At 45.3% G+C, this 12,707-nt stretch overlaps 1 protein-coding gene across 1 annotated transcript in view; it reads left to right on the forward strand.

The window, feature by feature from the left end:
- TUBGCP5 (tubulin gamma complex component 5) overlaps positions 1 to 12,707 on the forward strand; it is a 523,861-nt gene that overhangs the window by 288,899 nt on the left and 222,255 nt on the right. The window contains exon 13 of the mRNA XM_086934193.1: positions 5,188 to 5,456. Within this exon, the coding sequence (XP_086790319.1) occupies positions 5,188 to 5,456 (269 nt within the window). The remainder of the gene's footprint in view (positions 1 to 5,187; positions 5,457 to 12,707) is intronic.

The following is a 12,707-nucleotide window of genomic DNA, read 5'->3' on the forward strand; positions in this document are numbered from 1 at the left end:
CCTCCTCCTCTGTGAGTTCAGTGCTACGTTCGGGTGTGTTCCTTGGGAGACCTTTATCCCTTGCTCCGTTGGGGCGCTGTCTTTGTTTCAGTCTGGTTCTGGTTGCAGCCTGCCTTGGTGGCCCTTCCTTGGCCCTTCTGCGCTTGGTTGCTGGTCGGCCCATCGACCCTGTGGTGGTTCAATTCCGGTTCTTCCCTCGAGTACTCGGGGGTTACATATGTGTCTAATTTCGGTTGGGGGGGGGGGCTTTGAGGTCAGATTGTACTTGCTGTGCCTTCGGCTGCTGGTTCGGCCCTTCACCTTTTTTCGTACGTTTGGATGCTTTGTAAGCCGCATGCGGTGCTGTCTCCGGGCCTTTTAGTTTTTTCCTTTGCTGAGGGGTTTTACCCCTAAGAGGTTTTTCCCCTGGTACTGTTTGGGGACGTGTCCTATCCCAGGTGGGGTACTTGTTGACTATTGTGTAGTCTCTTTTCTCCGTTGGGTGGCGGTGTCTGCCCTCTCGTGTTCCAAGGTTCCCCGAGGTTACTGTATGTCGCCTAGGGCGGCCTTTCTTCTTTTTCTTTCTCTGCCTCGAGATCCGGGGCGCCCTTCGGTCGTGCCCCAAGTGGGCTCTTAATTGATGGCCCCATCTTACGTGTTGCTTGGACGGTTGGTCTGGCTCATTTTGGCACTGCTGCCTTCCCTCTGCCCTTTTTTTGTGTCGGCTCCGGTGAGCCGATGCCCCGGGTTCGTCCTGGGTTGTGCCTCTGGGCCGCTTCTTTTCTGGGTCCTCTTCTTGGTCTCTTTTGACTTAGCTTGCCTTGTGCTCTAAGGGCTATGTGCCCTTCCGTTGGCCTCTACCGTGGTTCCGGCGGTGCACTTTAGTGGTGTGTGTGTCCCACCGCAGTGGGAAGTGGTGTGTGCTGTCTCCTCCTCTCTTCTTGTCTTTACTGTGAGGCTCCTTCCCGCTCTGTGGTCCCTTCGATGGTCTGGAGGTGGTGTTCTCTGTTGCTGGCTCCTGCCGTTAGCTTCTTGCGGAGTCTTCTTCGCTCCTCCGGGATTCGGCGGACCCTGCCCTGTGGGGGCGTTCTATCCTCCCTTGCCTCTTGCTGCATCTCCTTTTGGGGCTTTGTGCTCCTTTGGGCTGAGGAGGCTCGCCTCGCAGTCCCTCCTCCCCTCTGGGTATGGCTAGGGTATCTATTCTACGTTAAGGAATCTGCGGCTAGTAGTCTTTATCAGATGTACCAATTACTTACCTTCGGTAATGGTGTATCTGGTAGAGACGATTCTAGCCGCAGATTACTTCACGACCCGCCCTTCATCCCAGTTCTGCGAGGGCCCGCCCTGTTGGGCCTTCGGCTCGGGTCTTCGTTGGGTGCATTGCCTCTACGGGGGCCCTGCCTCCTCGGTTGGGCCTTCTGCTCTTGCTTCCCTTTGGTGGCGTGGGCTCTCCGGGTGTCTTCAACCCCTTTGGTTGACGTTTCTGTGTTCATCTCCCTTGGGTGGCTGTCCTGTTCGTTTCCCTCCTAATGGTTGCGCACTCTGGCTGGTCTTGTGGGGATGGATTCCTGTGTCCTTTGTGTCCCCCTGCTTCTGGAGCTCCCCCTTCCTTTGCAGTCATTGTGGGTGGAGGTCTCAGGGTGGTGCTCGGTCCCTTGCTCGTGCGGGGCCTTTGCGCGCCTGGGTGGGAGTTCTTTGAGGGGTCTGTTGTAGGACCTTCCCCCTTTCTTGTTTTTGCCTGTGACCGCGGTCTTCTCGGTCTGCTGCCTTTTGTTGCAGGTCCTTTGGGTACTTATGTCTCCTGGGAGGGTGTCTCCCTTCCCTTGTAGGTCTGTCCTGTGGGCTGCTGCCATGTTTCTTATTTCGGTCATAGGTGTTCTGGTCTGCAGTGCGGACACTGCCTTTTGTGGTGCTGTTGCTCACCAGGAATTGCTTCCCTTTCTTCTTTTTTATACTTATTGCACACTGTTCCCATGCTCTCACAGTTTTTTGTTTGCACTGGCTCCGCGTGGTGGCACGGAAAAGTTTTCCGAAGCAAACTGATGTCAGCACGCCGGGGCGGGGCCTATGTGACCTCGCTGAAGTCATGCCCGTGATGACGTCAGGGCGGAGTCCCGTCGTGCCGCCCCAAGCACGCAGAGATGCTGTGGCCAAAAACAGTTTTCCCGATCCAGTCTCACGCCTGGGGATAATTTTACGTTTAGGAATCTGCGGCTAGAATCGTTTCTACCAGATACACCATTACTGAAGGTAAGTAATTGGTACGATTGGCACATTTAACTTACCTCCAAATCCTAGAATATGGCATAAAAGTGTACCCACGACCGGAAAGTTAAATGTCACCAGTGGACTGCAGCACACATTGTGCCACCCACTGCAGTGATACAACAAAACCAACCGAGGCCTACCATTGTAGCCTGGCAAAGCAGTTTTTAAACTGATGATTCGACTTGTCAAATTAAACCCTGTTGACAGGCCTTAAATCTTCCTTTTAACAACTTAATACGTTACCCCTAAGGTAGGCCTTGGTGCCTATAAAGGCAGGGTATATGGTATTTAATCGTTGCCCATGAAAAGCTTTAATGTTAAACATTTCATTACAGTGACTAGCCCCTCAAAGTTGTTTTCACTATACCAGGGTTGGCCGTTCCATAGGAAAACATTCGGATGCAATACTAACCACTAATACTATATCTTTGGAATGGAACTAGCTAGAAAAATATTCAAGCAATCATTTTAATAGTTATTAAAAATCAGATTCCCTGATGAAGTGGATTTTTTCTTGATATTACGGCAAAGTAACTTTTAGAAAGTTACCTTTGCCTTACCTGAATTCCTGGACTCTAAATCTGCATATTTGCCCTCCAGCTTCTGCCAATCAGCAGTTAGCATTTCAGTAAATGTGAATAAGGTGTGAACTTGCACCGAGGACAGGAACAAAAGGAGGTGGTGTTGTGCTGCTGACAGGATGGCCTGTGGGCTGTGCCTAAGGGCTTCATTAACTTGAATTAGTCCCACCCTGTCATAATCCAATAGCAGTAGATAACACCCAGGCCTCCACCCTACTTTTGTACCCACCAGTCTCTAGCACAGTTGTCCTTTTGTTAATATCAAGCCTGCTCGAGTGTTTAAGACCTGCTGACAGTTCTGCTGGGGGTTTTCATATGACATTAGGGGCTCACTTCAAAGGAGGTAAACAAAACGCCAAAACAATGTTTGTGTATTCACAGTCTGGTTGCTGAAAGCTGAGTGTTGGTTTACCAGACTTCTGTCTCTTAGTTTGTTGGGGGTACAGGGACTATCTAAAACTGGATGTTAGTGTTAGATATGAGAGGACACAAGGATTACCATAGTACCGTCTCTGCACACACTTCAAGCCCTCAGAGACCAATTTTAGTGTGCTCGAAGACTTCTGCCATCTTGGAAATGCCCAAAGTGGGTAGGGCTAGCCATGGGAAATTTACCTCGTTGGTTACGGAGGCCCTAGGGGTCATTCCCACCCTCAGACGTGCACCAGGCATAAATGTGGCATCTCCAAGCATCCTCTTGAGAACACTCCTGGACCTTTGATCTAGAGAAGACTGAACCTGCTGTCTGAAACCCGAGAAGAGTCTAGAACAGTGCTTCCCAAACTTTTTAGAACCATGTCCCATTGTTTATTACGACAAACCTTTGAAACGCACCTAGCTTAAGACATGAGGTGGGAACGATTTTTTTATGTAATAGTAGACACTCAAAATGCTGTAAATACCAAAAAAGACATACTCTTTACAATTTGTTATGTCCACTGTAACAGCAGTTGTTTGTAAATGTCACGACCTTAACCATGTTATTTCAGAATATCTTTATCTGACTGTGGCCAAGATATTGGTTTGCCCATAAAAGTGGCAGATGGTAGACTGCACTGGAGCTGGAACACTTTTCAGACTGGAGCGCTGGAGTGTGTGGCATGTGTTCACTAAAGTCACATGGGTTCATAAAAAGCTTGGTGTTGATACCAGTGCTTTTAGCAAATTTGAAAACTCCCTTCTGCAGCCGAATACAGGGCAAGGCCGCATTTTTGTGTTCAAACAAGACCTAGTGGTACATTTTGTGATCCAAATGCATATATTTATATTGCCATTTTTTATCATGTGAACACTGCCCAAGGGCATTGGAGCACTTTACATGACCCCAAGATTATATTACATAAGGTCAGGTTAATTTTTTTTAAGCAAACACAGAGATGACGGAGGGAGCACTGAAACTGTGCAGACACTCACCCCCGGCACATATCTGAGTTGAATCCATCATCGTTCTTTAGCTCACTTTGCCACCCCAATTCAGACCCAGCTATATGCAAATCATTCTTTTACCCTGTGCCTCATGGGAACCGTCCTGCCCGAACTGTCAAGCCAGGTCTTCCCTGGACCAAAAACAAGCATCCTGGGATCAGTTTCGGGGTAACTAGTTTAATAGTTGCATTGTAGCCTCCTTGACATTCTTGAGCTTAACGGAAATATTCTCGGATGAGCTGAAATACCATTGTTTAAATACACAATCAAGGAGGCTCCAGCAAAGTCGGAAATTAAACTAATTTCTCTCTAATCCTTCTTTGAGTTTAAGAACCCTTATTAATGGTTAATAAACTCTATTGTCTGCAGTTATTAAGATTGGGTATTACTTGCTAAAGAGTCTGATTATAAACTATTAGTACAAATCAACTGAGGACAAATTCCTTGATTGTGTTTATTGTTAATTGTTTTATAATTCTTTCATAGGGTTTTCCTTAAAACCCCAACTTTTCTTTCCCTGTCGAAAAACTAATAATCTAGTGCATTTCAAAAATGTTTACAACCCACAAAATGCAACTGTATCTGAAAATATTATTTTTAGTAGGGTTAGAAAAATATTTCTCATTTAAAACAAATAATAGCAATATGATTGTGTAAATATTCTAACCCTTTGGTTGATTTTTTAAAATTATTTAAGTAAAAGGTGTCCTTTACAACTGTAACTGTATCAAAGATCTAAATTATAGGTGTTATCTATACTACCAAACACTGTTCTTGAAGGTCAGAGGATATGAAAAGGATTTCAAAAATATGTATTCCTAAATAAACATTTTAAAGTCCTCTCCAGAATAGTTTCTGTTGGTATAGATTATACCTCTTACTTAAAGTTCTCATAAGTTATATATTTTCCCTTAATACTTTTTCCTTTTAATAGAAATAAGGATGTCCCATTTAATCATCGAGATTTTTGGCATGCTACCTACACTTTATACAGCGTCTCAGGAAAAACAGATAATGAAGACAAAATGAGTGATAATGCCAGTGGCAGTTCAGGCAGTGACCAGACACCCTCAAGCAGACAGGACACCATGGTATCGTTTTTAAAGCCAGTGCTCAAGCAGATCATAATGGCTGGAAAGTCCATGCAGCTACTCAAGAACTTGAAAAGCAAAAATGACTCTCTACAGCAGTCTTCATCGAGAGGTAAATGTTTTATCAACTGTACATCTCAGCATTATGTTGTTATTGTTATTTTTGTTCTGTTGAATTATAAATGTTTTATTTTGAAGATAATCTAATAATTTTCGCCTACCTTCCAGGTTGTTCTGTTCTTTTTCCTTGTTGTACTCATTGATGATTTGTCAATATCCTTTTGGAAGCCAATACTGTGAGCAGTATTTATATAGTATCGTATTCCATTGGAGGTGAAAGTACTAGTCATCGTACATCTGTAGCATTGGCATGGACCGGGATTGAATAAACAATGTTGAGGATTACAATAGCCATTCAGGAAATGTTGAAGAGATTCACTCTAAAAATAAATATTTCTTTAGCCAACAATGTCGTACATTCTTTATTCCAGTTCTTTGCAACAAGGACTGAGATATGCCATTCCTCTTTGCAGCTTAGATCGCTCTGTGGTAAAAGATTTGCTCCAAGGCTCCTAAAATGATTGAAGGGGGTATAAACAACAACCATGCTGTTAGAATTGGGGGTCTCTGGTTGGCGCAAGTATGCACTTGTGACAAGCAGGGACTCTCTCCTCCAAGTCAGGGCGAAGGATGACCCCTTAGAATTACCCTTGCTCACCCTCTAGGTGCGTGGCGTGAGCAGCCAAGGCTATTCTTCAGGCGCTATGGAGTTAAGCATTTGCAATAACACACACAGTAACATATACTAATCCCCCCACAAATGGACACCAGGCAGGTATTGTAAAAAATTACGTTCCTTTATGTAAAATATATATATATTTGAGCAGTTGGATTTATCACTAGACTAATAACGTTTTTGATTGGGCCACAGATTGTAAATAGGCAAGCTTTTCTTTAGTTTCAAGTTCAAATGTGGATTTCCTTGTAAAATCACTTCTTTACAGTTCTTTCAATTTCAGTTACTTCCAAAGCACCTCTTTGCACCAGTTCGGGGGACCTTAGGCTCGCCCTGGGCCTCCGGTGCGCTTCGCAGCGCTTCCCTTGCTCTCCTTGAGGAAATTTGACCCGGACCCTACCGCGGCTCACGCATCGGGCGTGAGTACGCCTACACCGCGTATGGCTCTTCCCAGCGGCTCGGGGACAGAGCTAGACGCGAGCCGGGCTCGGCAGTGCGGTTTGCAGTGCGGTCAGGTAGGGAGGCGGGGAACTGGGAGGCCGGGTGCGCTAGGCTGCACGGACAATGTGCTTACGATGGCCGGAGCTAGCGCAGCGCAAAAGGAGAAATAAAACGTTGCGGGCCCCTAGCCCGGGTAGATCTCAGGAATGGTGCAGTTTCTTCACGGATTGGACGAGTCGTACACGGCAGTGCGACTCGTTCAGGTCAGGGGTGCCTTCGGATCCTTTACGTCAGCGGGTGCGGGCACACAAGCAGGCGCGGCCCCCGACTCCCACAGTAGGACGGTACTGGGGGTCTCCACGAGGGAGGCGGCGCGGCTTGCAGACACTCGGGTATGGCGAAGCGGGGACGGCAGGGCATGGTCCGTGCGGGCTGTGGGTCCCGGCGTATATCACTATCGCCTCTGGAATTCCGGCGGGAGGGGCGAGAGCGCTTCAGCGTGCTCCTATTGACAGGCGAGGGGTAGAGGAGCAGGCCGCCTAGCCCGGGGGCAGAGAGCGACTCCGATCGGAGCGAGGCTCTCACGGGGTTAAAGGCAGGCAAGCTCCTGAGTGCCACAGCCCTAGGAGGGGGCGAAGAGGGGCGCAGTCTTCCTGCAGCGGGAGGCACATAGGGCTCGAAGTTGGAGAACGAGCAAAGGCCCCAAGAACCGACTAGTCCTGGGGTTCAGATCAGGGGGCAAGCTCAATCAAGCCCTTGGAGAAAAGTTTCAAGCACAAGTCAGCAAAGTCTTTTAGAAAAGTCTTCTCCTCTCCTTTCTCAGCAAGGCAAGCAGCAGGCCAGTCCTTCCAGTGTCTTCTTCTCCTTCTAGTCGGGCAGAGGTTCTTTGTGGGAAACAGGATTCTGATTTACAAGGAGCAGGGCTCCTACTTTTATACAGCATTTCTTTTGTCTTTTCAGGCCAGGGCTGCCTTTGCATAACTTCATTCAGTCTCTGAGCACTTGTTGGGTGTACTTCTGGCTTCTGCTTTCAGTGTGAGGGGCAGGCACATCAGACGCTCCACAGGAGGTGGAGCCAGCATTGTGTGGACAGGGGCAGCCAGGAGTACCTTGATGACAGTGCTTCGCCCTTCCTGGGCCAGGTGCCGGCTGAGTCATCCGTCGCTCCCCAGGGGGCGGAGCCAGCATTGTGGTGGCAGAGCACTGCCCTATTAAGAGTCCAGGGGCACTCCTACCTCCCACTAAGGTGTAATCCTTGCATTCACCACCTGTCATCCCCCAGCCCTGTCACTCACACATCCCAGACAGTCAGATACACATCCAAGCAGAGGCGGGCTGAAATGATTAGGCAAGCAAATGCTAACTTTCTAAAAGTAGCATTTGCAAACACAGGATATTAAAATAAACTTTACTAAAAGATGTATTTTATTATTCTGAGTTCAGGCATATTAAACATGACTCTCTACCATGTTCCCTGAGCCTGCTGGGATTATAGGTTGTAATAATTCCAGCAGCTCATCTGGCCTAAGAAAACAGGTAGCCTTACAATAGTGAAAAACGAATTTGGCAGTAATTCACTATTAGGACATGCCACACATATCAGGGCTTGTCCTACCTTACACTTACAATGCACCCTGCCCTTGGGCCTACCATAGGGGTGACTAATATGACGTTAAGGGAAGGTTTAGAGGCTGGCAAGTGTGTGCACTTGCCCAGCCAGCATGACCGTACCAGACTGCAAGCAGGTTCTGCCATGGCAGACCCTAGTCACATTTTAACAGGCTGCTTCTGTGGGTGGCGTAACCAGCGCTGCAGGCCCACTAGCAGCATTGGCATTTACAAGCCCTGGCACTCCTGGTGCACTTTACTGGGGACTGACAGTAAATCCAATGAACCAATCATGGAAATCAATCACAGTTACATTTTACATTGGGAGAGCATATGCACTTTAGCACTGGTCAGCACTTTAGCACTGGTCAGCAGTGGTAAAGTGCCCAGAGTCATTAAACCAACAAAAACAGGTCAGAGAGAGTATTGGAGGAAGGCAAAAAGTTCAGGGATGACCCTGCCAAGAGGGCCAAGTTCAACACATGCTGTGGATGAATTTATAGGCCAAGCAACATAGTTTAAAGCAATTGTCTCTTTTATGGACATCCTTCACACAGCCCTTCTCCCATATGATATATAAGGCAAAAATCTGCAACGTTTTGGGTCTGCTGCAGTCTGTATAGAATCTTTCCTTGGATTCCTGTATATAAAGCATCAGAGTAATCAATCTTAAAATTAATGGTTTCTCCAGCCTCCAATGGTATGAAGCTTACCAGGTTAAATGAAGCAGTCCTTGTGGCATTTCCGTCAGACCCTGGATTCTAACTTTAATGACGAGATCAGTAAAGACTTCTGAAGTATGTTTCCATCTTGCTAGGAAAACTCTAGTGATGCTTAACAGTTCCCCATTATGCCATCCGCATTTTCAGCCTCATTTTACTCATAAACTGTGATATGTTCGCCTGAACACCTGTACAATGCAAACCCCATAATTTAAACCATCGAAATGTGACATTTACCAAACTGTTGCTACATATACAGCAGCTTTTTCGAGGCTACATTCTTTGAAACGTTACCTTCTTAAAAATGTGATCATCTATGTTTAGAAAAGGCAGTATACATCATACCACATTGTAGTCCAATGAGAAATAACTTACAGCCACATAGGGAGACATCATAGAGAACATACATAGATCCTTTACGGCTCTAGGGCCTTTCATATCATGTTGTACATTGTACACACAGTCCTCCACAGGATCATTTCATTTTGAAAGCCTAACTTGGACCACTAGAGCAGTATGCTTTACTCATTTGTAATTCGGGGGTGGGGGGTTGTTTGACTTCCCTTAAGATACTACAAAGCATAAGTAGGATTAAAAGTAGCATTTCCTTTTGCTTTGCAGTATTGTTATTGATTGTCATGGACAGTATAATAGAATAGCAAAAATATCCAGAGCATTTAGCAGATTTAGACTAATGAATGTTGAAAGAAGTGCTTGTTGAATGTGATCAGCCCATTAAGTAATTCCTATCACCCTGGCCTACTTCACTATTGTAGTGTTTTCTGAAGATATGGCTAGATTTTAGATTACAAAACACACCATTCTCATCCAAGTAATCTTATATGTTTCAGCTCTAGTTTAATTACTTTGTTGAGCATCTGGTAACATCTTAACAGCTAATTGATAACTCAGTGCCAAGTAAGGGAAATAAAGTAAACAAACCTGCGTAAAAAAATAAAAACAAGCACAGCTGATCATATATTTACAACACTAAATTGCTTCTGAAAACAACTTATTTTTGTGTAAACCAGGAGTAGAAAAAAAAACAGATTGTGTATTAGATCCTCATTTGTTTGGTTTTCCTCAATAGATAGCAGAGGTATACAAATCAAAAACATTCTGTCATCTAAATACCACTTTTGATAGTGTATCACAGAATCAGAATCAAGCTGACCTATAAAGGAAATGGAATGGCATTGTGTTAGTAGAATTTGATACTCATGAAAGATCAGTGGAGCGCCATGTGTGTCTTAAAAACCTATTGTAGTTAGTCACTGTACAGGGCAGTCACTTTTACTGAGCATATAATTTATTTACCAGTTATGCAAATATAGCATTGACTTATAGAGTTTTGATACTTTGTCTTCTAAATTCACTAGAACGTTCACAACCCACTATAAATTTGTCTCCTGAACACTTGATTCAGAATGTCAATTTGTGGGAATGAATGAGGATTGGAGAGCCCAAGGTGAGAGTTCATTATTAATTTATTGCATCAAGCCAATATAAGTGTCATGGTTAAGATAGTATGCTATTCCATATGTTAGTACTGTACTATTCAAGTTCTGTAGCCTCAGAAATAGTTTATTTTGTCTGAATGACAAGACGTCCACTACAACAACTGACACATATGCTTTACAAGTGCTTTAGGATAATTAAATGAATAATGGAAATCCAAGAGTCTTTCTTGTAGTCCATGTGATGAGTATTAGTTGGTTATTATTCTGTCTTGATAAATCTGATAGATACTTCCTTCTGCAGATTCCTCACCTTTTAAATACCTCAAATGACACCAGGAAGCCTTCAAAGATATGATGAGATGTTGCCGTTCCCCTTCAGGAACGTTCCCTGACAGAGAACAGTTTCCTTAAAGATCATCCCACAACAAACAAAATATGCCATAGGAGAGAAAAATCACATTCTTTCTCAAGCAAACTGTCCTTTCTTTGGGACATAACACTTCTCATATTGAAAAGGATGAATCCAGAATTTCCGACTCCATAAGCCACCCCAGTGCAGATCAGAGCCTGCCAGCTAGTCATGCGGTTCTTTTCATCATACATTTTTCCAGCTCTGCTCTGTTTGATGGTAGTGGGGATATTGGGAAGTACCGAGATGACAAAGTGATTGGTCCAGGTGAACTCTTCCGTGTGGGTGTATTTTACTCTGTTGCTGGCTGAGAAGATTGCGGTGTGGGTGGGCTCGGTGACTATCTGCTTTAGTCTGAAGTTAATATAGTCTACAAAATGTTTTGTTGGGTGAGACCAATTGGTTTTGAATTGAAAAAATTAAAATAAAAAGACATTTATTTCCTGTACCCCAACTGTAGTACCAAAAACACCACAAAGATACTTCAAATTATATAAATATTTCACTTATATATTTCATTTGGTGAAAATCCAGAAAAGGAGTCGGTTGGGGCAATACTGAATAAACAGTCACAGGCGCCCATAGAAGCCAATGCGGATTATCCAAATGTAACGATGTCCAGGCAACCATGATGGTAAAAATCCGAAAGGGAGTCGGTATGCACCTCCCTGGGGAACTAATCATTGTAACCCAAAGGGAGGGGTGAAGACGTATAATTCGGGCTTACAGGGTAGCGGTGTTCAGAGTTCCTTTAGGTTAATGCGTGCCTGATGTTACACTCAATGCAACCCAAAGCCGTCAAGAACTCCATGCTTTCAGGGAGGTCAGCCGTGTTGGTGTCTTTGGTGTTCTTAAGGTGAAAGTTGAGGTCTAGGAATATGTACAGATTTGAGTTGATAGCGAAAGGGGCGGTGAAGTCAGGGATTGCTTTGCAGAAGGCAGAACTTTTCCTGGAGGTCTGTAGGGAACTGTGCCTCTGATGGTGGTTTTGCCGTTTGTATGGAGTAGGAAGTGAAGGTGCTCAATGAAGGGGGTGGAGTCCTCTTTGTGGTTGAGCATTGGAGGCTCTCTTTGTAGATTATGGTGATGCCTCTGCTCTTTCTGTTGAATTGGTCTTGGTGCGCCGTCTTGTATCCGTCGGGGGTAGCTGTGGCAATGTCCAGAGTAGATGAGGGGTTCAGCCACTTTTCTTTTATGGAGACAGCATCCGGGGCGTGAGATGTGAAGGTGTCCCAGATTTCCGTGGCGTGTGTTCTGAGTGAGCATGCGTTGATTAGTATGCAATTTGATCTTTCCAGAGGTGTTGGCATCAGCCTTGTTGGTGGGTGTGTGTGACACAGTGTGGCTGATTGGAGAGGCGTGGAGTGGTCTCCTCGGTGGTGCAGGTGAAGCAGCAGTTCCGGCAGGAAAAAGGGCCTTAGGCGGTCCTGGGGGGAGGCATGGTGCAGTTTTTGTTTTCCTGGTGTCCGGGGTTCGGGGCTCAAAGTTGTTTTGAAGTTCAGTGGAGGCTGTCCATGGGAGTTTGTCTTGCTTTTCTCTCCAGAGCACCTAGGCAAGACTTCAAAATACCAAGACTCAATGTGAACACTTTTCAAAATAGAGCTCTACACCGCAAAATACCAAAATACAACGTGGACAAAGCTCAACACACCTTTGGAAAGTAAAGGAGCATATTTATTGCAGCAAGTTCAAATATATCAAAAGGCAATAATAAACAAGAATAAATATAAAGGAAAGTAGCTGTATGTACACAAGAGTAATAATTAGAACTTGAAGTACTTCACTGGCTGTCTGTTTAGCATCATCTTGCCATCAGGAGAGGGGGAACCTGTTGACAGTCTCAGTCAGGAGGTCTCAACCGGGCACAAGAGCCCTGGGCAGCGCGTCCACTCCCAAGAGAGTTCCTGTCAAGGCGCTGAGGTCTCCGCCTTTATACTCTTTACTAACCCAGAGAAAGATTTCTAGAAGTTCCCCCTCGCTTCATCTG

The sequence above is a fragment of the Lissotriton vulgaris genome, chromosome 8 (genome assembly GCF_964263255.1).
Source record: "Lissotriton vulgaris chromosome 8, aLisVul1.2, whole genome shotgun sequence".
NCBI classification, from domain to species: Eukaryota; Metazoa; Chordata; class Amphibia; order Caudata; family Salamandridae; genus Lissotriton; species Lissotriton vulgaris.